Source organism: Salvelinus alpinus, chromosome 9, assembly GCF_045679555.1.
Source record: "Salvelinus alpinus chromosome 9, SLU_Salpinus.1, whole genome shotgun sequence".
NCBI classification, from domain to species: domain Eukaryota; kingdom Metazoa; phylum Chordata; class Actinopteri; order Salmoniformes; family Salmonidae; genus Salvelinus; species Salvelinus alpinus.
The window spans coordinates 40,856,759-40,883,488 of record NC_092094.1 but is presented as its reverse complement, the minus strand read 5'-3'; the positions used below and the strand labels follow the sequence as shown (position 1 = coordinate 40,883,488).

At 42.5% G+C, this 26,730-nt stretch overlaps 1 protein-coding gene across 4 annotated transcripts; it reads left to right on the top strand.

The window, feature by feature from the left end:
• Nucleotides 1-64: 64 nt before the first annotated feature.
• Nucleotides 65-21,477, top strand: LOC139530075 (vacuolar protein sorting-associated protein 4A-like). Of its 4 annotated transcripts, none has more exons than XM_071326143.1 (11): nucleotides 65-249; nucleotides 14,882-14,993; nucleotides 15,155-15,299; nucleotides 15,485-15,546; nucleotides 15,654-15,773; nucleotides 15,909-16,065; nucleotides 16,213-16,361; nucleotides 16,573-16,654; nucleotides 17,544-17,763; nucleotides 17,882-18,022; nucleotides 20,126-21,477. In XM_071326143.1, exons 1-11 carry the CDS (start codon nucleotides 229-231, stop codon nucleotides 20,225-20,227), a joined length of 1,311 nt encoding a protein of 436 aa, XP_071182244.1. In that variant the 5' UTR covers nucleotides 65-228; the 3' UTR covers nucleotides 20,228-21,477. The 4 variants fall into 4 exon arrangements, with proteins under 4 accessions (XP_071182244.1, XP_071182245.1, XP_071182243.1 ...); XM_071326144.1 differs by having other exon boundaries at nucleotides 97-172; XM_071326142.1 differs by lacking the exon at nucleotides 65-249 and adding an exon at nucleotides 3,329-3,391.
• Nucleotides 21,478-26,730: the final 5,253 nt, after the last annotated feature.

The window sequence follows — 26,730 nt, the reverse complement described above, 5'->3', positions numbered from 1 at the left end:
TAAATTAAGACCAAAAATGCATTTTTACGATATATAGCCAATGATGACTTTGGCTGTGGTAACTAGTGAAAACCGCTGCTGAGCGGCGGCTGTCACAGAAAGAGGCAAGCGTAGTTAACCTTAGTCATGCAGCAACCTCCCCTCTGAAAATATTGCAAACATATTTTGAAAGGTAACTTGAATTAGCATCAGAGACAGGAATTTGGGTGGAGTGCAGAGTGAGATGAAATGACAACGTCAACATTACAGGTAGGTTAGCTAGCTAGTTATCTAATGATAACTGTGTAAACATAATCTCTCACCATTGATGTGCTAATACTGCATTCATTATGTGTAGTGTGATTAACCAGGCTGTAATACAACTAATTGTTATATACAGCCTGAATCTAATGTCTGCAAATCGTGTAAATTACAAGACTTACAAGCCAGAATGTTAAATAAAATGACATTTGTCGGTTTGTCTTTCAGCTGCTTGAAATTTTAAACAAAAATATCTACAGCAAAATATTGTTTACCCGACTTTTTCTGAGAGCGGGTAGGTAGTTATATGGACGGTTCAGCACCCAGGTAAAGTTAGTTTTATATTGGATATTCGGTCTTCTCTCGTCAATTGTTATTGAACCAACTATGCCATGACAATGAAAACACTAAATTAAATACAATTTTATTTGTCACATTTAACCTTTATTTAACTAGGCAAGTTGGTTAAGAATAAATTCTTATTTAAAATGAGGGCCTAGCCCAGACAACGCTGGGCCAATTGTGCGCCGCCCTATGGGACTCCCAACCAGGGTCTGTAGTGACGCCTCTAGCATTGAGATGCAGTGCCTTAGACCGCTGCACCACTCTGGAGTTGAATACAACATTTGTAGACTACCGTGAAATGCTTACTTAGTCCTTTCCCAACAATGCAGAGTTTAAAAAGTAAGAAAATTGGCAAATATAAATAGAAAATAGTAACACAGTAAATAGCAATTGACCAGTCACGAGTCAATGTGCAGGGGGTACAAGGTAGTTGAGGTAATATGTAGGTAGGGGTTAAAATGACTAGGCAATCAAGATAGATAATAACAGAGCTGCATCAGCAAATGTAGAGAGTGTAAGGAGTGTGTGTGTGTTGTCACGATACCAACATTTTCCTAAGGATTTGATACCAGGCCAAGTATCATAATACCGAGTAGTATCACGATAGTGAGTAGTATCGCGATACCACGGGGGGAAAATTGAGTTACTTAGCTTTCTGTTCGCCCCAATGCTTGTTCCCGTTTTCGAAACGTTATGCGCATTTGCTAGGCTACACAAAAAACCTGTCACTGATATTCACACTTCTACTCAATAGCACATATTGAATTTAACTTCACACTGTTTACAATAACAGAATACTGCATAGAATGGCTGATTTGCTCATATTTTCAAAGGCCTACCTGTGATTTGGCTGGAGGAATAGGAGGAAGGAATATACATGCATAATGATCTGCATGTCATTGTGGCAGTAAGGGGAAAACACTGAATGAAACCTTCTTTACTCTTTAAAACACACACACTCTCCCTCCCTCACACACTCTCTCTGTCTCCCTTTCTCAAATAAACACACACACACCACTTTCTCCTGCAAAAACACATGACCTACACACACTGCTCCCAACTTTAAAAACATTAGGCAACAAACAAAATGTAAGGAGCACCAGAAGGAGATTTATTTTCTATATATACTGAACAGAAATATAAACGCAAAAGGCAACAATTTCAAAGATTTTACTGAGTTACAGTTCATATAAGGAAATCAGTCAATATAAATAAATGCATTAGGCCCTAATCTATGGATTTCACATGACTGGGCAGGGATGCAACTGTAACAGTATAACTTTAGTACGTCCCCTCGCCCCGACACGGGCGCGAACCAGGGACCCTCTGCACACATCAACAACTGACACCCACGAAGCGTCGTTACCCATCGCTCCACAAAAGCCACGGCCCTTGCAGAGCAAGGGGAAACCCTACTTAAGTCTCAGAGCAAGTGACGTAACTGATTGAAATGCTAGTAGCGCGTACCCGCTAACTAGCTAGCCATTTCACATCCGTTACACTCACCCCCCTTTCAACCTCCTCCTTTTCCGCAGCAACCAGTGATCCGGGTCACGGCACCAATGTAACAGTATAACTTTAGTACGTCCCCTCGCCCCGACACGGGCGCGAACCAGGGACCCTCTGCACACATCAACAACTGACACCCACGAAGCGTCGTTACCCATCGCTCCACAAAAGCCGCGGCCCTTGCAGAGCAAGGGGAAACCCTACTTAAGTCTCAGAGCAAGTGACGTAACTGATTGAAATGCTAGTAGCGTGTACCCGCTAACTAGCTAGCCATTTCACATCCGTTACACAACCATGAGTGAGCCTGGGAGGGCATAAGCCCACCCACTTGGCAGCCAGGCCCAGCCAATCAGAATGAGTTTTTCACAACAAAAGGGCTTTATTATAGACAGAAATACATAATTGAGTAACACAATACATTTTCAGATACTTCAGGATTTTTATTTTTATTTTTTTTTCACCTTTATTTAACCAGGTAGGCTAGTTGAGAACAAGTTCTCATTTGCAACTGCGACCTGGCCAAGATAAAGCATAGCAGTGTGAACAGACAACACAGAGTTACACATGGAGTAAACAATAAACAAGTCAATAACATGGTAGAAAAAAAGAGAATCTATATACAATGTGTGCAAAAGGCATGAGGTAGGCAATAAATCGAATAATTACAATTTAGCAGATTAACACTGGAGTGATAAATCATCAGATGATCATGTGCAAGAAGAGATACTGGTGTGCAAAAGAGCAGAAAAGTAAATAAATAAAAGCAGTATGGGGGGTGAGGTAGGTAAATTGGGTGGGTAGTTTACAGATGGACTATGTACAGCTGCAGCGATCGGTTAGCTGCTCGGATAGCAGATTTTTAAAGTTGTTGAGGGAGATAAAAGTCTCCAACTTCAGAGATTTTTGCAATTCGTTCCAGTCGCAGGCAGCAGAGAACTGGAAGGAAAGGCGTCCAAATGAGGTTTTAGCTTTAGGGATGATCAGTGAGATACACCTGCTGGAGCGCGTGCTGCGGGTGGGTGTAGCCATCGTGACCAGTGAACTGAGATAAGGCGGCACTTTACCTAGCATAGCCTTGTAGATGACCTGGAGCCAGTGGGTCTGACGACGAACATGTAGCGAGGGCCAGCCGACTAGGGCATACAGGTCGCAGTGGTGGGTCGTATAAGGTGCTTTAGTAACAAAACGAATGGCACTGTGATAAACTGCATCCAGTTTGCTGAGTAGAGTGTTGGAAGCTATTTTGTAGATGACATCGCCGAAGTCGAGGATCGGTAGGATAGTCAGTTTTACTAGGGTAAGTTTGGCGGCGTGAGTGAAGGAGGCTTTGTTGCGGAATAGAAAGCCGATTCTTGATTTGATTTTGGATTGGAGATGTTTGATATGAGTCTGGAAGGAGAGTTTGCAGTCTAGCCAGACACCTAGGTTGGATGATTTGGACAGGAAGTGTAAAACGTTTATATAGGTACCATTAACCAGGTTTCCATCCAACCATTTTATGTGAGTAAAGTACATGTTGGATAAAAAATGTCACGACAGGGCTGATGGAAATTGGTCAGGAAACGTTCCAAAATACGCTAGACCAGATGGGATCTTTTTGTGTCGGTAAAATTAATTATGTGAGAAATTGCGTTGGAAACACCTTTATGCTCAAATATTCATATAATAACCATATCGAAGTAAACTTGGATTCACGCAATGTATGTTGTGTGGTCCTCCCACTACGACTGGGGAAAGCATGCAGTTTATTAGGCTACTGATTAAATAAGTTATGATGAACTTCACAGAGTGGTGAAAGTGCACGGTGATGAGCTTGATGCTCCTTTCCAATAAATATTGAGGGTCTTATTCTGGTGACATGCTGATCGATGCTTGGCTGCCGTTTGGCAAATAAAAAGAATCTCGCTCTTTTGTCCGTAATAATCTCATCATGCACGCTATTCCCACTGTATCTGCGAGCTGGTGGCTAGAGTACACGTTCCTAGACCAGAATGGCCACATTCAATATATAATATAACACACAGTTTTTAATGACAAAACAATCAGTACAGTTGAAAATATGATGGAAACCCATTTAACTTGTAGTTTTTATTCGGTACATGAGAATTTAACTGCAAGTTATTTTTATGTACACTATGTCATCACACACATCCTTTTATCCGCAACAAGTCAATTTGATGGAAACACATCTCTGTTGGGAAAATGTGCGTATTGTTTTTATGCAGATTTTAGAATATTCGCATGAAAATCTGTCGCCAATTGGATGGAAACCTAGCTAATGACTTGCATCGGATTTGTGCTACAAATGCTAAAAAGTTAGCATTTGAAACAGTGGACAACAAAACCAACGCATGGATTGCTGTCAAACCAATATGTAATTTGGGTGAACTAGCCCTTTAAATTGGGGGGGGGGGTATTTAAAAAAAAAATCATCGCCTAGAACAGCACCATCTAGTGGTCAGAACCTGGTAATATCCGGATGTAGGATGGGACAAAAACCTAACTGACTTAACAATGACTAATTTCTCAGAACAGGGGGGGAAAAACTCACCAAATTCACTGGAAATACATTACATAGGATGAAGAAACAATATTCCGAGCCTAAGCTCCATACTACATTTCAGACATAGAAAACTGAGATTGTATACTCATTGGTGGGGTGGGATTGGCATGGGTGTGAAGGGTTCGTGGGTGGCTTTCGGCCGTTTCTTTGGATTCCTCATGTCTAACTCATTGTTAGAAAAAAGTTTGGTCCAAATCGTATGTTAGGTAATATATTATTGTTATATTATCCTATTAATTAAAATGGCCAATTTGGGTGCAATCAATTTGCTTAATTTCTCAGAAATCGAATTATATATTTTTTTTTAATTAGGCAGGAATGTTAATTGTTTTTGTTTCTAACAACAACAAAAAACATTTCAGAACAATCTGAGATGGTGTGTGTCGAAATCCTCTTTCTTGTGCTTTTTGAGGTGGAACGACCCCAGGTGCCTTTTGGTCCAGACTTGGTTCAACGGTACCACTTGCCATGTGGTAGCAGAGTGAACAGGCTGTGGCTGGGGTCCTGACAATTTTCCATGCCTTCCTCTGACACCTCCTGGTATAGAGGTCCTGGATGGCAGGGAGATCGGCCCATGTGATGTACTGGGCTGTCCACACCACTCTCTGTAGTGCCTTGCGATCAAGGGTGGTGCAATTGCCATACCAAGCGGTGATGCAGCTAGTCGAGATGCTCTCAATGGTGCAGCTGTATAACTTTTTGAGGATCTGAGAGGCCATGCCAAATCTTAACATCCACCTGAAGGAAAAAGAGGCGCTGTCGCGCCTTCTTCACGACTGTGTTGTGTGTACCATGATAGATCCTTAGTGATGTGGACACGGAGGAACTTGAAGCTCTCAACCCGCTCCACTACAGCTCTGTCGATGTGGATGGGGTCGTGCTCGCCCCTCTGTTTCCTGTAGTCTACGATCAGCTCCTTTGTCTTGCTGAGGGAGAGGTTGTTGTCCTGTCACTACACTGCAGGGTCTTCGACTTCCTCCCTGTAGGCTCTCACATTGTCGTTGGCGATCAGGCCTACCACCGTCGTGTTGTCAGCAAACTTGATGATGGTGTTGGAGTTGTGTGTGGCCACACAGTTGTGGGTGAAAAGGGAGTACAGGAGGAGCCTAAGCACACACCCCTGAGGGGACTCCGTGTTGAGGGTCAGCGTGGCAGATGTGTTGTTACCTACCCTCACCACCTGGGGATGGCCGTCAGAAAGTCCAGGATCCAGTTGAAGAGGGAGGTGTTCAGTCCCAGGGTCCCGAGCTTGGGGATAGCTTGGAGGAGACTATGGTGTTGAACGCTGAGCTTTAGTCAATGAACAGTATTCTCACGTACAGTAGGTATTCCTATTGTCCAGGTGGGAGAGAGCAGTGTGCATTATTCAATGGACATTTTTCTCACATACATTGCATTCGTAAACTATTCAGACCCCTTGACTTTTTCCACATTTTGTTTTACGTTACAGCCTTATTCTAAAATTAATTCAATTGTTTACACACAATACCCAATAATGATGAAGCAAAAACATGTTTTTAGAAATGTCTGCAAATTTATATATATGTAAAAAAAAATATATATAATAATAATATCACATTTACATAAGTATTCGGACCCTTTACTCAGTACTTTGTTGAATCACCTTTGGCAGCGATTACAGCCTCAAGTCTTCTTGGGTATGATGATACAAGCGTGGCACACCTGTATTTGGGGAGTTTCTCCCATTCTTCTCTGCAGATCCTCTCAAGCTCTGTTAGTTTGAATGGGGAGTGTCGCTGCACAGCTATTTTCAGATCTCTCCAGAGATGTTCGATCTGGTTCAAGTCCAGGCTCTGGCTGGGCCACTCAAGGACATTCAGAGACTTGTCCCGAAGCCACTCCTGCGTTGTTTTGGCTGTATGCTTAGGGTTGTTGTCCTGTTGGAAGGTGAACCTTCGCCCCAGTCTGAGGTCCTGAGTGCTTTGGAGCAGGTTTTCATCAAGGATCTCGCTCTGTGCTTTGCTCCGTTCGTCTTTCCCTCGATCCTGACTAGTCTCTCAGTTCCTGTCGCTGTAAAACATCCCCACAGCATGATGCTGCCACCATCATGCTTCACCGTAGGGATGGAGCCAGGTTTCCTCCAGACGTGATGCTTGGCAATCATGCCAAAGCGTTCAATCTTGGTTTCATCAGACCAATGAATCTTGTTTTTCATGGTCTGAGAGTCCTTTAGGTGCCTTTTGGAAAACTCCTATCGGGCTGTCATGTGCCTTTTACTGAGGAGTGGCTTCCCTCTGGCCACTCTACCAGAAAGGCCTGATTGGTGGAGTGCTGAAGAGATGGTTGTCCTTCTGCAAGATTCTCCCATCTCCACAGAGGAACTCCAGAGCTCTGTCAGAGTGACCATCAGGTTCTCGTCACCTTTTTACCACAGTTGCTCAGTTTAGCCGGGCGGCCAGCTCTATGAAGAGTCTTGGTGCTTCCAAACTTCTTCCATTTAAGAATGATGGAGGCCACTGTGTTCTTGGGGACCTTCAATGCTGCAGAAATGTTTGGATACCTTTCCGCAGATCTGTGCCTTGACACAATCCTTTCACAATCCTGTCACAAGCTTACGGACAATTCCTTTTACCTCATGCCTTGGTTTTTGCTCTGACATGCACTGTCAACAACTAACTAACAAATATAGACAGGTGTGTGCCTTTCCAAATCATGTCAAATCAATTGAATTTACCACAGGTGGACTCCAATCAAGTTGTAGAATCATCTCAAGGATGATCAATGGAAACAGGATGCACCTGAGCTCAATTTCGAGTCTCAAAGCAAAGGGTCTGAATGGTTACGTTACAACAAAAAAAAAAAAAAATAATGTTTTCACTTTGTCATTGTGGGGCATTGTGTGTAGAGTGACGAGGAAAAATATAATGTAATCAGTTTTAGAACAAGGCTGTAACTTAACAAAGTTTGGAAGAAGGGAAGTGGTCTGAATACTTTCCGAATGTACTGTAGGTATTTCTCTGTGATCAATAGAGATTGTGTCATCTGTGGATCTGTTGGGGCGGTATTCAAATTGGAGTTGGCCTTGGGTGTCTGGGATGATGGTGTTGATGTGTGCCATGACCAGCCTTTCAAAGCATTTCATGGTTACAGATGTGAGTGCAGTCATTGCGGTATTTAGCATTGGCTGGCAAAACTACCTCTAACTTCCTTAATACTGCCTGTAATCCTTGCTTTTGGTGAGTTTACGTACATATGGTCACTGTGGGGACGACGTTGTCGATGCACTTATTGATGAAGTCCGTGACTGATATGGTAAACTCCTCAATGTTATCGGATGAATCCCTGAACATATTCCAGTCTGTGCTAGCGAAGAAGTCTTGTACCTTAGCGTCAGCTTTTGTCGGACCAATTCCGTACTGAGTGCGTCACTGGTATTTCCTGTTTGAGTTTTTGCTTGTAAACAGGAAGGAGTATGGAGTCATGGCCTGGTTTCCCAAAGGGAGGGCGAGGGAGGGCCTTGTATACATTTCTCTAGGTAGAGTAAAAGTTGCCCAGATTGTTAGCGCCTCTTGTGGCGCAGGGACATATTGGTAAAAGTGGGGTAAAATGCATTTTAGGATTCCCATGTTAAAGTCTCCGCCCACTGCCTCTGGTTGTGCGTTTTCTTGCTTGTTTATGGCCCTGTACAGCTCTTTGAGTGCCTACTTAGTGCTATTCTCGTTTTGTGGTGGGATGTAGTGTGGTGGCATATTTCTGCTTTACCAAATGAGTAGAGTTACAAACTACACACCAGTCAGAGTTATACTTAAACTACATCTTTAATAATAATAAACTTTGCAATAGCGTTTGACCTTCAACAATTCACTATTTCTAATGAACCGTTGAGAAGTACCAACAGAAAAGTACAAAAATATTTTATAGCCAAGATACACCCCTCTCTTACTTACACTAACGAACCACAGATCTTAGGAACAGTTCACAAAGGTTAAGATTTGTATGAAAGATATCTATTAAACATAGCAGACAGTTACTGCTGTGTCAACAGTTTTCATTGTATAAGACCAGTGTCTGGCCCCCTTACTCCAAAAGGGAACCGTCTCTCCCTGGTACGGCATAGAACAGAACCATTAGCTCATGTTCTCTGGAATGTTCTTTAGGTTTTATCACCCAAAGACATCGTAAATCTCCTCTGTCAGTGCTATCTCATAGAGGCCCATCCTCAGTGGAACACACACACAATACTCTATTCTGTCGAATAAAACAACCATTATAATGCAATAGAAGCATTATAACATAATCTTGCAATTTTCCACGACAGTAGACAGCAGTGATGATTACAGATGAAAGCTCACGTAAGCAAAAGCTTGTGAGTTCCTTCACACTTGAAGCAGCGCACCAGTTGTTTATGAAGAGGCCCACTTCTCCCCCTTTGATTTTGCCAGAGTCCGCTGTCTGGTCACGACAAAGCATGGAGAAACTCTAGACTTTTATGTCCATATCGCCCGTCAGCCAAGTTTCTTAAAAGCATAGAATAGTACAGCTTTTCAAGTCCCGTTGGTAGGAAACTCTCAAACGGAGCTCATCCATCTTGTTCTCAAGTGACTGGACATTTGCCAATAAAACAGAGGGGAGTGCTGGCTTATTTTTTGTTGTTGCGTCTAACAAGGACTGTAGCCCTCGCTTGCGTCACTTGGGTAGCCCGAACAATGGAGTAGGGTGCGGGGTAAACAACGAAACAGCTAAGTTGAAGTAGGAGCCAAAATCAATGTCGAAGTTGAGGTTTGCAGCTGTCGATTCGTAGTTTAAAAGTACTTGGCGGTCATAGGTGATAATGGTGTGAGCTTTCTACACAAAAAAAGTAAGGATAAACACAAAAATAGTCACAAAATAACAAAGTCGGGTTGGCGCACGTAAGATTTCGACAATCTCCATCGGTGCCATCTTATCTTATGGTAAATTCTGAATCAAGGCACATTTTTTGTGTTTGAATTTTCTTTCAAAAAAATCTAAAATTCCCCCACAAAAAAAGTTGGGATTCTTCTCCATCATCCCCTGATTCAAAATATACCATTTTCATTGTCATGGTATGCTTGGTTCAATAGCTATTGAACCATATACAGTGGGGAGAACAAGTATTTGATACACTGCCGATTTTGCAGGTTTTCCTACTTACAAAGCATGTAGAGGTCTGTAATTTTTATCATAGGTACACTTCAACTGTGAGAGACGGAACCTAAAACAAAAATCCAGACAATCACATTGTATGATTAAGTAATTAATTTGCATTTTATTGCATGACATAAGTATTTGATCACCTACCAACCAGTAAGAATTCCGGCTCTCACAGACCTGTTTGTTTTTCTTTAAGAAGCCCTCCTGTTCTCCACTCATTACCTGTATTATCTGCACCTGTTTGAACTCGTTACCTGTATAAAAGACACCTGTACACACACTCAATCAAACAGACTCCAACCTCTCCACAATGGCCAAGACTAGAGAGCTGTGTAAGGACATCAGGGATAAAATTGTAGACCTGCACAAGGCTGGGATGGGCTACAGGACAATAGGCAAGCAGCTTGGTGAGAAGGCAACAACTGTTGGCGCAATTATTAGAAAATGGAAGAAGTTCAAGATGACGGTCAATCACCCTCGGTCTGGGGCTCTATGCAAGATCTCACCTCGTGGGGCATCAATGATCATGAGGAAGGTGAGGGATCAGCCCAGAACTACACGACAGGACCTGGTCAATGACCTGAAGAGAGCTGGGACCACAGTCTCAAAGAAAACCATTAGTAACACACTACGCCGTCATGGATTAAAATCCTGCAGCACATGCAAGGTCCCCCTGCTCAAGCCAGCGCATGTCCAGGCCCGTCTGAAGTTTGCCAATGACCATCTGGATGATCCAGAGGAGGAATGGGAGAAGGTCATGTGGTCTGATGAGACAAAAATATAGCTTTTTGGTCTAAACTCCACTCGCCGTGTTTGGAGGAAGAAGGATGAGTACAACCCCAAGAACACCATCCCAACCGTGAAGCATGGAGGTGGAAACATCATTCTTTGGGGATGCTTTTCTGCAAAGGGGACAGGACGACTGCACCGTATTGAGGGGAGGATGGATGGGGCCATGTATCGCGAGATCTTGGCCAACAACCTCCTTCCCTCAGTAAGCGCATTGAAGATGGGTCGTGGCTGGGTCTTCCAGCATGACAACGACCCGAAACACACAGCCAGGGCAACTAAGGAGTGGCTCCGTAAGAAGAATCTCAAGGTCCTGGAGTGGCCTAGCCAGTCTCCAGACCTGAACCCAATAGAAAATCTTTGGAGGGAGCTGAAAGTCCGTATTGCCCAGCGACAGCCCAGAAACCTGAAGGATCTGGAGAAGGTCTGTATGGAGGAGTGGGCCAAAATCCCTGCTGCAGTGTGTGCAAACCTGGTCAAGAACTACAGGAAACGTATGATCTCTGTAATTGCAAACAAAGTTTTCTGTACCAAATATTAAGTTCTGCTTTTCTGATGTATCAAATACTTATGTTATGCAATAAAATGCAAATTAATTACTTAAAAATCATACAAATGTGATTTTCTGGATTTTTGTTTTAGATTCCGTGTCTCACAGTTGAAGTGTACATATGATAAAAAATTAGACCTCTACATGCTTTTTTAAGTAGGGAAACCTGCAAAATCGGCAGTGTATCAAATACTTGTTCTCCCCACTGTACCTACAGGCTCTCTAAAAAGTCTGGTAAACAATATTTTCCTGTGGACCTTTAGTCTCAAATTTCGTACAGCTGAAGGACAAACCGCACAGAAAACCAACAAGAGTAAATAAAAATGTTATTGTATTCAACATTCTGGCTTGTAAGGAATATTAACACGATTTTGCAGGCATTAGTTTCAGGCTGTATATACCAATGTATTGTGTAGCTTGCTAGCCACATAAATTAAACTTATAGTTAGCGTTAGTTACCAGTTAAATTGTATGCTGTTATTTAGCCCAATAATGGATTAAAGTAGCCTAACTTTTTATAGTACAAGGACCTTACATGTTCTGTTTTGAGGCGAATTGGCTCTGGCAGCCAAAACAGCCAAATACTCCATCTAAACGTGAATCGATTCTCATTTGTGGTACGGTTATGGAAACATAAACCCCTCTACTTACATATCACATCAAAATAATGTCACAAATGCAAAATATACACTTAATGTACACTGTTTTAACCGGTTTTAACTTAGTTCTAGCCAACAGTATTTTTCAGTGACATGTTTTTGGCGTCCGTCTTCCATTTAAACACAGGTGTTCGGAGACGCAGATAACTAACGTTAATTAGGACAGATATGCCTCTTATCTTCCGTCTGTTTTCCGTAAACAAGCGCTGTAACATGGAAATACGGGCGTGTGGGAACCCTAACCCTATAAAGGTGTAGTAATTTAACCATTTTTTATTATAATTTCTTGCTGATGTGAAAGATAAATTACTTGTTTCCAAAACCGTACTGCAAGTTCTGCGTTTTAACGTTCAGAATGAGCGTTGGAGCTCTTAATAAAACTTCCCCGGCCAGAAGATACTATCGTCAATAGGCGCTAAAGGTAGTTAGCATCGATGAATGGGTTAGCTGTTATTGAATTGTACATTAGCTACCAACCATAGAGTGTTTAATCTAGCTAGGTAACTAGCTAGCTACACTTGTTGTCGGTGACACATGTAACTGTTACTTAAGCTGAGAAATCTCAACTCTCCACGTACAGTGCCTTTAGAATGTATTAACGCCCCTTGACTTTTTCTACATTTTATCGTATTGCAGCCTGAATTTAAAATGTATTAAATTGAGATGTGTCACAGGCATACACACACAATACCCCATAATGTCAAAGTGCAATGATGTTTTTAGAGATGTTTACAAATTCATAATAAAATTTAAAAAAGCTGAACTGTCTTGAGTCAATAAGTATACAACCCCTTTGTTATGGCAAGCCTAAATAACTTCAGGAGTAAACATGTGCTTAACAAGTCACATAATACGTTGCATGGACTCACTCTGTGTGTAATAATAGTTTTAACATGATTTTTGAATGACTACCTCATCTCTGTACCCCACACATACAATTATCTATAATTGGTCCCTCAGTCGAGCAGGGAATTTCAAACACTGATTCAACCACAAAGACCAGGGAGGTTTTCCAATGCCTCACAAAGAAGGGAACCAATTGGTTAAAAAAAAGCAGACATTGAATATCCCTTTGAGCATGGTGAAGTTATTAATTATACTTTGGATGGTGTATCAATACACCCAGTCACTACAAAGATACAGACTTCCATCCTAACTAAGTTGCTGGAGAGGAAGGAAACCGCTCAGAGATTTCACCATTAGGCCAGGTGACTTTAAAACAGTTACAGAGTTTAATGGCTGTGACAGGAGAAAACTGAGGATGGATCAACAACAGTGTAGTTACTCCACAATACTAACCTAAATGACAGAGCGAAAAGAAGGAAGCCTGTACAGAATAACAAATATTCAAAAACATGCATCCTGTTCGCAATAGAGCACTAAAGTGAAACTGCAAAAAATTCACTTTATTATGGACTGAATACAAAGCGTTATGTATGGGGCAAATCCAACACAACACATCACTGAGTACCACTCTCATATTTTCAAGCATGGGAGTGGTTGTATCATGTTATGGGTATGCTTGTCATCGGCTAGCACTAGGGAGGTTTTTTTTAAATAAAAATAAACGGAATAGAGCTAAACACAGGCCAAATCCTAGAGGAAAACCTGGTTCAGTCTGCTTTCCAACAGACACTGGGAGACAAAGTCACCTTTCAGCAGGACAATAACCTAAAAACACAAGGCCAAGTATACCCTAAAAAATGTTTTTTACTTTGACATTATGGGGTTGTGTGTAAATTGGTGATAAAAAAAGTCTAGTTAATCCATTTTTAATTCAGAAAGTAGCACAATAAAATGTGGAAAAAGTCAAGGTGTATGAATACTTTCTGAAGGCACTGTACAAGTACAAGGAAGTTGAGTGGCGACGAGTACAAAATCTTAAATTCTTACTATTGTTTCTATGTTTGTTTTGTGTAAAGTCTGGGCTTTTTTTGTTTGCTGAAATCCATATTTTTTAAATAAAACGTTTGTCAAATACAGCCACCGACTGTTTCCTCATTTGGACAATGAGTATTTGTAGACGTAGGCCTATGTAATCTGATATTCAACTGGCACATGCATTTGCGCTGAGTTGCCATTTTATGCTGCATTTACACAGATAGTGAAATTCTGATCTTTTATTCACTAATTGGTCTGTTGACCAATCAGGTCAGCTCTGAAAAAGATCTGATGTGAAAAGAAAGGGGATACCTAGTCAGTTGCACAACTGAATGCATTTAACCCAACCCCTCTTAATCAGAGAGGTGCGGGGGGCTGCCTTAATCGACATCCACGGCGCAGGCAGATGTTGTCGGGGTTAACTGCCTTGCTCAAGGGCAGAACGGTAGATCTTTCCACCTTGCTCAGGGATTCGAATCAGCGACCTTTCGGTTACTGACCCAATTAACCGCCAGGCTACCTGCCGCCCCAGATCTGATGTGCTTGGTCAAAAGACTAATTAGTGGGGGGGAAATCTGAATTGGGCTGCCTGTGTAAATGCAGCCTTAGAGCAACAGAAATGAGAAAACAGTCAATGGTTCTATTTGACCAAAGATTTATTAAAAGTATGGGTTTCAGCAAACATAGAAATGCCTCTTCACACAGGACAAACATAAGTACACAGTAAGGCTTTAAGATTTTTACAGCTAGTAAGTATCGACTGACAGTGACTCAATGTAGTCGGAGCGCCAGTCCGCCCACACTTGTCGCCACTCAAATGCGTTGTACTTGTACATGGAGAGTTGGAATTTCTCAGCTACTGATACTTAGGCAATGATGTCCTTAATGGATTGTCAAGTCTATTTATTATAAGTATTAGGCTGGTAGGTAATTACTTCTCTGTCAGTTGAGGCTGCTGAGGGGAGGACGGCTCATAATAATGGCTGGAATGAAGTAATGGCTGGAATGGCGTGAATGGTATCAAACACATGAAAACCATGTGTTTGAACCCATTCCATTCACGCCATACCGGCCATTATTATGAGCCGTCCTCCCCTCAGCAGCCTCCACTGTTGTCTGTTAATGTCAGCTTTTACTTATCACAGTTACTGGACTCTACCATGATGTTTTCATGTATATCTTTCATCCCTTCCTTTCTCTTCTCTTACGCAGAAAGCGATAGATCTTGTGACCAAAGCCACAGAGGAGGATAAGAACAAGAACTATGAGGAGGCTTTGTGCCTTTACCAGCATGCAGTGGAGTACTTCCTGCATGCTATCAAGTGTGAGTGTAAAATGTCATCTTCTACTGGCCGCAGTCCAATTTTTTTTAAGTGTGCAGAGGGGAACATAGCTTGTGTTTTTGGGAGGTAAACATTGATTTAGAAAATACTTAATGGATGGAAGGTGGTTAAAAAGTAATGTTTTTTAATTTATTTTCTACAGATGATGCACACAGTGACAAGGCAAACGAGAGCATACGTGGGAAGTGTATGCAGTACCTAGACCGGGCAGAGAAACTCAAAGATTACTTGAAGAACAAAGAAAAAGCGGGGAAGAAGCCTGTCAAGGAAGCACAGAGTAATGATAAGTAAGTTGTCACACATTTGTTCACACAGACACTGTCCTGCATTAACAAAAGCATACCTAGGAAATAACACTTTGAAAATAGATCATAAAAACTGCGCATGCATGCATTGCAGACAATGACAAGGGCCACACAGTCACCAGCACCAAATAGTTTGTTTCACATTTAGAAATGTATATTCCTTCTAGGAGTGACAGTGACAGCGAGGGTGAAAATCCAGAGAGAAAGAAACTGCAAGAGCAACTAATGGGTGAGTGTGTTTATCTCCTCTTTCACATGTCGGCTGTCTAAACTGTGTCTCTCATGTACATGAAGGAAATTAACTTAGATGCTTCACTGATTCTTGTCCTGGTACAGGTGCCATTGTAATGGAAAAGCCCAATGTCCGGTGGAACGATGTGGCTGGACTAGAGGGAGCTAAGGAGGCCTTGAAGGAAGCCGTAATCCTGCCCATTAAATTCCCTCACCTCTTCACAGGTTAGAATGTCTTTATTTCTCCCAAACATCATCTTTCTCACTATCTTCTGCGTGGACGTGTCACCATAACGATATACTACTGTATGTGTATTCTGTCTATTTGTTCGTTATGCTTGAATTTGTCTCTGGTTGCAGGCAAACGCACTCCATGGAGAGGGATTCTACTCTTTGGACCCCCTGGGACAGGAAAGTCTTACCTGGCCAAAGCAGTAGCCACAGAAGCCAACAACTCCACCTTCTTCTCTGTGTCATCATCAGACCTCATGTCCAAGTGGCTTGGAGAGAGTGAGAAGTGAGACATAATTTTTATTTGTAATTCTACTGTTTGTGTAAATCCCCATTATGCATGCATCCACAACTGATTAGATCCATTTTTTCTCACTCATACTCATGTGTCCTGTGAAATGTTTGTGCCTCTCTTTCTCTCTCCATCCGTCAGACTGGTGAAGAACCTGTTTGATCTTGCCCGCCAGCACAAGCCCTCCATCATATTTATTGACGAGGTGGACTCGCTCTGTGGCTCCAGGAATGAGAATGAGAGTGAGGCAGCCCGGCGGATCAAGACAGAGTTCCTGGTACAGATGCAAGGTGAGAGATTAGTCACTACACCCACTCCCCACCATCTGCCAAGACAGCTATTACACTTCAGACCAAACAAACACCTCATCAGAGAAGACTTAATCCTCTCCATCAGACTTAATCCTCTCCATCAGTTGACTTGAACCTTTCCGATTCAATGCACGTTCCATATGAGCAACAGGCTTATATAGAGTTCTCATTCCTCCTCTCTGATTGACAGGTGTGGGCAACAACAATGATGGAATCCTTACCCTTGGGGCCACTAACATTCCCTGGGTTCTGGATGCTGCCATCCGCAGAAGGTCAGTGGTCAAAATAGGAGGACAGGGTCAAGTTGGGATGGGACATAGGTTTGTTGTTTAACATATTCACAGAAGTAATGATAAAGCCTGAATATTTGCTGAAACTGTGTGTACCTATTCATGTAGATTCCATTGAGTGGAAGACCAGCCCTGGACTTTTCTTGAAATGTTTGTAGAACAATAGATACGCACCCAAAATGGGATTTTTTGGGTTTTGTATTGTTCAAGCTAAAATAATTTCCTAATGTCGTAGAAATATTGGTCCAATAATATTTCTCAGATACCGGAACTTGTGAATTCAAATGTAACAAGCCGAGCTGGTCCACGGATAAACTGTTTTTCCCAGCCCCAGCACACTCCTTTTATACAGTTTCATCCTTACATTACATTACTTCTCTCTATGTAAATTAACTCTTTTTGGCTTTGGCCACTATTGTTTCCCACCCTAAGTTCTTTCTTTGAGGCAGGCTTTTTCCCGCCACTACAAATCATTTAACACTCTACAAATCACTTAACCTATTATATTTGTGGTGCAACTGTGAAAGTTTGGTTTAAAAAATTATGGGGGCCCCTACCAGGCTGCAGTCACAAGTACATTCATTATATAGATTATATCAGCACCCACCAGGCTATAGTCATAAGTACATTAATTATATTGATTATGACACTTCTTATCCAGGCATGCATCTGGATTACAATGTGTGTCTATTTCTTTTGTATATTGGCTTTTTTATGCTATACAGGTGTGGTTACAGGTTCCTTTAAAGCTTTTAATGATTCTGTTTCATTACATTATTATTTCACAATATGCTACTGAAAAATCACCATACTAACAGATGCAATAAAGTAATCATCAAGCATTCTCATCAGTACATTATGTCACCGTCAGGTTTGAGAAGCGTATCTACATCCCTCTCCCAGAGGAGCCTGCTAGGTCACAGATGTTCCGCCTGCACCTGGGCAACACGCCCCACAGCCTGAGTGACGCAGACCTTCGTCAGCTTGCCAAAAAGACAGAAGGCTACTCTGGGGCTGACATCAGCATCATTGTACGAGATGCCCTCATGCAGCCTGTCAGGAAAGTGCAGTCAGCCACACACTTCAAAAAGGTTATACACTTGATATAGTAACTCCATTGTAGTCGACTCATGTACACCACATTAAAGGTGTATCTCTTTCCCTACTATTAAGACTATTTAAGATAGTTTGTTTGTTATGCTATTCTAGGTTCGAGGGGCGTCCCGTGCCAACAGTCAATTGATGGTGGATGACCTTCTGACCCCGTGTTCGCCTGGGGACCCGGCTGCCATAGAGATGACCTGGATGGAAGTGCCTAGCGACAAGCTGCTGGAGCCCATCGTCTGCATGGTATCAAGCACACATCCACAACCAGGGCTCTGAAGTGTGACCATTTTGGTCACATATGCTCCTAAGTATTTTGCTATGCAACCTGACATTTTATTTTGGGAGCGATGTGCATCTTGATGAATTGTCACCCGGATAATAGTTGTTGTATTGATAAGGCTTTGCTGTACCGTTGTTTTCGAGTGCCCGAGAGAGAAAGTGAGTGAGTGCAGATTTGTTACTGTCACGGTTGCACCACTGCTACAGGGAAAACGGATTGTAAAAAGGTAAACAGGTAAAAAGATATGATCCATAATACAAACGCAATGTTTTTTTCTTCCGATCGTGAATTGGCTATACATTCATAAACCATTTAGCGGGCTGTTCCAAAACCACTCGCGGGAATTTGTTTGGACATTGTTCAATCATGTAACCTCATTAGCTAGCTAATAACCTGGTTACTTAATTTCCAGTATATCCATACATTTGGGGGCACAGAAAGAAAGGAAAGGGGATAGATATCTTCTTCAGGAAATCAGTGATCATAACTAGTGCCAGTTGTTTGTATTTTTGTGTTTTTTTTTACCAGTAATGCCAGCATTATCCACTAGGTTTGCTGCAGGTAACAAATCTTAAGAAATGTTCTTTAATTGCGTGAGTGTTTGGTGGGGGATGGCCTAAGCCAGGGAAGGCGGAGCTCTATGAATCTTAATTGCACAAAGCCTATTATTTGTCAGGGAATATTATTTGTAGATCAGTGATTCTACACCTTACTTTGCTCAAGCTGATCCTCTCCAATGGACTTGGAAGTTGTAGTAAAACATTTGTCAATTAGGGGCAGTTTAAAGGGAGGAGGATTAGCTAGGTTTCTATCCATTTGACAATGGATTTTCATGCGAATATTCTAAAATCTGCATAAATAAAATGTTCCCACCAGTAGTGTTTCCACCAAACAGACTTGTTGTGGATAAAAATCAGTGCCTTATGACATATTGCAGACAAAATGTCCTTTTTGGTAAAGTGTTCATGTACTGAATAAAAATCTAAGGTAAAATTCGAATTTTCTAGTCTTCTGATAGTTTTGTCCCAAAATATAAAATGTGCCTACTATGGTATTGGCACGTGCACTCTTGCCAACAGCTCACAGATACAGTGCCGGTAGGCTAGTCTACATTTAGGTATTTGGTATTTTATTAGGATCCCCATTAGCTGCTGCGAAAGCCGCAGCTACTCTTCCTGGGGTCCACACAAACATGAAACATGACATAATTCAGAATATTAATAGACAAGAACAGCTCAAGGACAGAACTACATACATTTAAAAATGGCACACATAGCCTATACACTATATCAATACATACACACAAAATATATTTGATAAATAGGGGAGAGGAGTTGTGCCTTGAGTTGTTGCTATATCTGTTTTTTGAAACCAGGTTTGCTGTTCATTTGAGCAATATGAGATTCATAGAGCTACGCCTCCCCTGGCTTAGGTGATCCCCCCCCCACCAAACATTTACACACAACCAGGCAGGCCGATTTATTGATTAATTGACCATTAATTAATGTCCATTTCCTAGGATGTTCTACCTGCAGCAAACCTAGTGGATAATGCTGGAAATACCGGTCAAAGAAAAGAAACACAAAAACCAACCAAAACAACTGGCCCTGATCATGTTATAGCAATGAACTTGAAGCTCTTAAAGAAACAGTGTACAATGTAATGGGTAGTGGTAGTGGTAGTGCTTTAACACAGTGTATAAACCTAATATTACAAAATGACCGTAACTTCAATTACAGGTTTTTGTATCAACATTTTTGCTTTTTATAATAAACAAATGTCTTTATAGGGTTAGTTTCTAGCGTTCAAAATATCAGTTTCTATGATTCAAATGTAGCTGGAAATTAATATAGGCCCAATATTGACTGTATCTAAAAGAAAATACAATAATTTAGAGCCACTCACAATGTTCAGTCACATTCTGTTCATACATACATGCTGTTTTTCAACATACACATTGAGGTATTACACATTTATACAAATGCTAAACCATGCTCATATGTTTGTCCGCTGTGTGTGAACAGTGCTAATGGTTTGTTATCTGCTTTGTGTCCTCTGCCCTCCAGTCTGACATGCTGCGGTCCCTGTCCACCACGCGCCCCACAGTCAACACGGAGGACTTGTTCAAGGTCAGGAAGTTCACAGAGGACTTTGGACAGGAGGGTTGAGAGAGCCTTGTCATCTGGAGCTTAACAACTCCTTACCCTGTGTGGTGGAAATGAAATATTAATTACATACTATACTGTTTAATTAGACATACTATGCTGTTTTACATAGAGATTTGTCTATTGTTATATGTTAGTTTTTTTACTGATACAGACTTGTCTTGTGTGACTTAGTGGGAAGAGCAGGGAGGAACAGAGTGGTGGCGATATCAGCTATCTTGATCTACACAGACGAGCTAAATTACGTTTTATATCTCTGTTCCCAGGGCCTGTTTCTGCACATCTGCTAAACTGCCACGTAGACAAAATAGGTTGTACTTTTTCTATAAGAGGAGAGATACAACTCTGTTCATTGCGCTTTCCTAACGATGCACTGATTGAGTGGTTGTTATTGATTGCTTCATTTTGGCTAATCTTATAATGAAGTTGAAGAATACAGTCTCTCTCCTTTTGGTTAGAATTACCACCACACCTGCCAATTCTTCTCTCGAGCCCCATTCAAACGACCAAGTTTGACTAACCTGCATTGGCAAGAGTGATGGAGCATTTTAACTTCATGTACAGTATATTCTTTCCCTCCGATCATTCACTATTGCAGTCCTGAAGACAGAAAGACTATTTATTTCTCCGCCATTTTGCACTCTTTAAAGTTATTAGAAGTTAATAATTATGAACGAGAGGTATTGAAGCACTTTTGAACAATTACATGTTTCATTGTTTTCTTGTCTCTTGTGTGTAAGTGCATACATGTATTTTATTCAATGTGTCAGTCTTAATGTATGTCTTTTATGTGTATGATTTCTCTGTTTGCTTTTTAATTTATTGAGTATTGACTGACCATAGCTGCTCCAGTGTTGCCACCTCTCCCAATCCCCACTAGAGCTGTCCCTATGTTACAAGTAGTGTTACTTACACTATTTATGATTATTTATTTTATTATATTTCATCTTGTCAGTTGTTGAGTGGGGGAGGCGTTTACATTTTAGTATTTCTCTGTTGACATGTGAGTGAAGATGGGGATGAGCATTTTTGTATTTCTTGATTTGAACATTGAAAATAATATTTCCACAACAGACACTATCATATTGTTCCAATACTGTTGTCATAATAGTATTGCTGTGTCTCTGTATAGATGGGGGTATCGGTTCAGTAATACTTAAGTCAGTTCTGGTCCCAAGGGGATCTCAGTCCTGTTACATGTAGCTATGATAACCAAGTTACCCTGACTTAATAAAACCTGAATTCAAAAAGAACAAGATGTGCTTTTCATGATTCAATTTTAACTTTTTATTATCCCCGTTATAATATAGATCACCGGCTAATATTTACACCCTTTCCTTATTATTTTCTACCCACATTTTTGTCCACAACTTTTTAATCAAGTAATAATTTAACAAATACATACTGCTTTTCCAATTGATGTGAACATTCCACACAAATATTAATTTAAAGTTTATTATAATTAAACTACAATATTCAAAGGATTAAAAAAGTATATATACACATGAATAAAGCATAACAAATCCTCTTGGTTACTTGAACCTCACTGTCAAAGGTTAAACAACATCCATTCTAACAAAGCAATGTTGGTGAATTCAATTTAACCTATCATGTTAATCACATACTTTGGGGTATTCAGACACAAAATAAAACTTAAGGCTGAACTGTGGAATACTTGAAAGCTTACTATTACCAAGTGGTGTAAAGTACTTTAGTAAAAATACTTTAAAGTACTACTTAAGTTGTTTTTTTGGGGGGGGGTATCTGTACTTTACTTTTTATATTTTTGACAATTTTTACTACATTCCTAAAGAAAATGTACTTTTTACTCCATATGTTTTCCCTGACACCCAAAAGTACTCATTACATTTTGAATGCTTAGTAGGACAGGAAAATTGTCCAATTCACACACACTTATCAATAGAACATCCCTGGTCATCCCTACTGCCTCTGACCTGGCAGACTCGCTAAACACAAATGCTTAGTTTGTAAATTATGTCTGAGTGTTGTAGTGTGCCCCTGGCTATCCGTCAATAAAAAATAAAAATACATTTCAAAAAATTGTGCAAACTGGTTTGCTTATTATAAGGATTTTGAAATTATTTATGTTTAAGTATATTTAAAACCAAATCCATTTGAATAATTACCGCTATGTACATGCATTCTATGACAATTAACATGTTTTTACAACCAGGCACATTTTCTATGTGTAGTAGTAAACATGTCCATACAGTGCATTCGGAAAGTATTCAAACCCCTAACTTTTTCCACATTTTGTTACATTACAGCTTTATTCTAAAATGTATTAAATAGTTTTGTCCCTGTAACGTAGACGATGGGAGTCGAGAAGCAGGTAAGTTTAATAAAACAAAGAACGATACAACATAGGAGTAGCATCTGAACATGGAACATAAACAATACTGCCTGGGGAAGGAACCTAAGGGAGTGCCAGATATAGGGGCGTTAATGAGTGAGGTAATGGAGTCCAGGTGTGCCTTCAGGTGCGTGTAATGATAGATGCCAGGACCAGTGGTTATTAAACCGGCGACGTCGAAAGCCGGAGAGGGAGTAGATGTGACAGTACCCCCAATCCACCCTAGACGTGCTGAAATAGAGGGGTGTCGTGGGAGACAACCTCAGCCAGGGGACCAGGAACCCCCGGCCTAAGAAGGAGGGTGAGATACGGTAGTCAGAGGGGAGCTGTAATCTATACGTCACCTCATTGACCCTCCGGAGAACCTTGAACGGCCCCACAAACCGGGGGCTCAGCTTCTTGCAGGGCAGGCGTATATGTCCACATATATGTCCCAGAACACAGGGGCAACGACACGAGAGGAAGGAATTATGGGTGCAATCGTAGAGACGGGACAGGGCATCGGTTTTGGTGTTCTTTGAACCTGGGCGATAGGTCAGTGTGAAGTCAAATCTAGTAAAGAAAAGGCCCACCTTGCTTGGCACGGATTCAGCGTCCTCGCTGTCCGTATGTACTCCAGGTTCCGATGGTTGATGAGGCTGACAAATGGGTTGGTGCCCTCCAGCCAGTGTCTCCACTCCTCTAATGCCAACTTCACCGCCAGGAGCTCTCGATCACCGAAGTCATAATTCCTGTCTGTAGGGTACAGTTTCTTAGAGTAATACAATTTTTGTGGATTACCTTGTCGGTGAGACAGAACAGCCCCCACGCCTACCTCTGAAGCATCCATCTCTACAACAAAGGGTAGCATGGGATCTGGGTGTTTGAGCAATAGGGCGGAGGTGAAACGTCCCTTCAGCAGGCGTAAGTCCTCGTCAGCTGCTGGACTCCACACCAACCTATGGGGACCACCCTTGAGGAGAGAGGTGAGAGGAGAGGCGATGGAGCTAAAGTTCCTGATGAAACGGCGGTAGAAGTTGACAAATCCCCAAAACCGCTGTAACCCATTTATGGTGGTTGGGACAGGCCATGACCTGACCGCATCTACCTTCTTGACGTCCATCTTCACTCCTTGCGGGCTGATTTGGTAGCCTAGAAAGGAGACAGCTTCCTGATGAAACTGGCACTTCTCTGTGTTGACATACAGTTGGTTAGCCAGGAGGCGTTCCAGAACTACTCGGACGTGAGTGATGTTATCCTCTAAGGTAGCCAAGAAGACCAGGATGTTGATGTTGATGTTGATGACATGACCACCTGACATCCGAGCATGTCCCAGAACACTGCATTGACAAATCCCTGGAACACTGACGGAGCATTGGCTAAACCAAAAGGCGTCACCAAGTACTATTAGTGACCAGACGTCGTGTAAAAAGCTGTCTTTCATTCATCCCCCTCCCGGATGCAGATGAGATTGTATGCACTCCGCAGGTCCAATTTGGTAGAGATCCGGGACCCACGGAGCTGTTCTATGGCTGCCGGCTGCAACGGGAGAGGGTATCGGTACTTGGTGGTGATCTCCTTCAGTCCTCTGTAATCAATACACGGCCATAAAACCTCCATCCTTCTTAGCCACGAAGAAAAAGCCCGCAGGAGAGGTGGACGTGCGGATGAAACCTTGTTGGAGCGCCTCATAGATGTACTCTCCCATGACCTTGGTTTCAGCCACCGATAGAGAGTAGATGCGTCTGCACGGGAGAGCAGATCCTGCAAGCAGGTTGATGGCACAGTCCCAGGTGCGATGAGGAGGGAAACAGGTGGCCCAAGTTTTGGAAAATATACCTGGTATACCTCTGGGATGTTGGGCTGAAGGGCAACCACAGGACTCTCAACCACAGGGGACAACTACAGGGGACGGGAAAGTAGGCATTCAGGTGCCTAGTCCGTGATCTTCATCCTTGACCATGAGATGGTGGGGTTATGGCATGGAAGCCATGGGAGGCCGAGGCTGATCTTCCAACCTGGTGCACTCCTGATGAAAAAGGGAATGTTCTCCTGATGGATGGATCCCACAGTGAGAGAGAGTGGTGTGGTGATGTGTGTGATGGTCCTGGAACCTAGTGGCTGATTATCGAGGGCTTGAACCGTGAAAAGGAGAGGAGAGCAGATATGAGGTGATGTTAAGAGAGGAGGCAAGGGTCTGGTCAATAAAGTTCCCTGCGGCACCGGAATCAACTAGCGCTGTTGAAACAGTAAATAAGGGACAGTCAGCTTGTGTGATTGACACCAAAAAAGGTTTGTCAGAAAGTGATGAGGAGGGGATACTCACACCTGCCCCAGGAGGTGGAAGATCACGTGACTGTCCCTCTGCGCTCGTGGATAGTGAGTTGGGACGTATCGGACACCGCTGGAGCTGGTGCCCCCCTTGACCACAGTAGAGACAGAGCCCCAGCTGTCTCCATCTGTGTCTCTCCACCACGGGGACATGTGTTACCCCTACCTCCATGGGTTCAGGCTCTGATACAGAGTGTTCACTGAGGGAGGGAGAGAAGCGATGAGGGTTCCCGACGCTCCCAAAGTAGGTTATCCAGACGGATGGCCATCGCGATGAGTGCGTCTAAAGAGAGGCCGTCGGCTCGACAGGCCAGTTCCATCTGGTCATCCTCTCGCAGTCCTCTTCTGAATAGCGTACGAAGCGCCGGCTCATTCCATCCACTGGATGCTGCTACTGTCCGGAAGGTGAGCGTATACTTGGCAGCAGTCTGGTTCTCCTGCCGTAGTTGGAGTAGGTGCTCACCTCCCCCTCTGCCCTCCGGGGGATGATCGAAGATACCTCTGAACAGAGCCACGAACCCCCCAAACGAATCCAGCTCCTCCTCTCCTAGACGGCCGTGGCGCATTCCAACACCCGTCCAGTCAGCAGAGAAATAACCGTGGCAACCTTGGACCTCTAGGTGGAGGGGGCTCCCATCTGGTACGCAAACTAGAGGGAGAACTGTAGTAGGAAGCCACGACATTTAGATGGGGTGCCGTCATATTTATCTGGGAGGGACAAACGGGCATTTATGACCTGGGTGGGTTGCTGAATGGCCTGGTGTGCTGGCTCACTGGGTCGACTGGTGGTAAAGTATCCTCCGCTAGTTGAAGGCAATGCCTCTCGGGTATGTTTGCAGTGTTCAACGTCTCGAAGAACCTCTTCCATAGCCGTCCCGAGTTGCGCCAGTTGGTTTTGTTATTGATGAAGTAGGTATCCCTGTTCGTCGACCGTCTGGAAGATGTTCTGATTTCCTGCTGCTTCCATTTGTCGAGGCAGTATTCTGTAACGTAGATGCTGGGAGTCGAGAAGCAGGTGGTAAGTTTAATAAAACTAAGAACGTGGAACGACACAACATAGGCGGAGCGTCTGAACATGGAACACATAAACAATACTGCCTGGAGAATGAACTTAAGGGAGTGCCAGATATAGGGGAGGTAATGAGTGAGGTAATGGAGTCCAAGTGTGCCTCAGGTGCGCATAAGGATAGATGCCAGGAGCGCGCAATGATGGTTGCCAGGACCGGTGGTTAGTAAACTTGCGACGTCGAACGCCAGAAAGAGGTAGCAGGAGTAGACGTGACATTCCCCCTCATCAATCTACACACAATAGCACATAATGACAAATACAGTGGGGAGAACAAGTATTTGATACACTGCCGATATTGCAGGTTTTCCTACTTACAAAGCATGTAAAGGTCTGTAATTTTTATCATAGGTACACTTCAACTGTGAGAGACGGAATCTAAAACAAAAATCCAGAAAATCACATTGTATGCTTTTTAAGTAATTCATTTGCATTTTATTGCATGACATAAGTATTTGATCACCTACCAACCAGTAAGAATTCCGGCTCTCACAGACCTGTTAGTTTTTCTTTAAGAAGCCCTCTTGTTCTCCACTCATTACCTGTATTAACTGCACCTGTTTGAACTCGTTACCTATATAAAAGACACCTGTCCACACACTCAATCAAACAGACTCCAACCTCTCCACAATGGCCAAGACCAGAGAGCTGTGTAAGGACATCAGGGATAAAATTGTAGACCTGCACAAGGCTGGGATGGGCTACAGGACAATAGGCAAGCAGCCTGGTGAGAAGGCAACAACTGTTGGCGCAATT

Coding starts and splice junctions, on each gene's coding strand:
- LOC139530075 (XM_071326141.1), top strand. CDS start 11,957: ATGCCTCTTATCTTCCGTCTGTTTTCCGTAAACAAGCGCTGTAACATG. Junction 14,994..15,154: donor CTTCCTGCATGCTATCAAGT/GTGAGTGTAAAA, acceptor TATTTTCTACAG/ATGATGCACACAGTGACAAG. Junction 17,764..17,881: donor CAGCCACACACTTCAAAAAG/GTTATACACTTG, acceptor ATGCTATTCTAG/GTTCGAGGGGCGTCCCGTGC.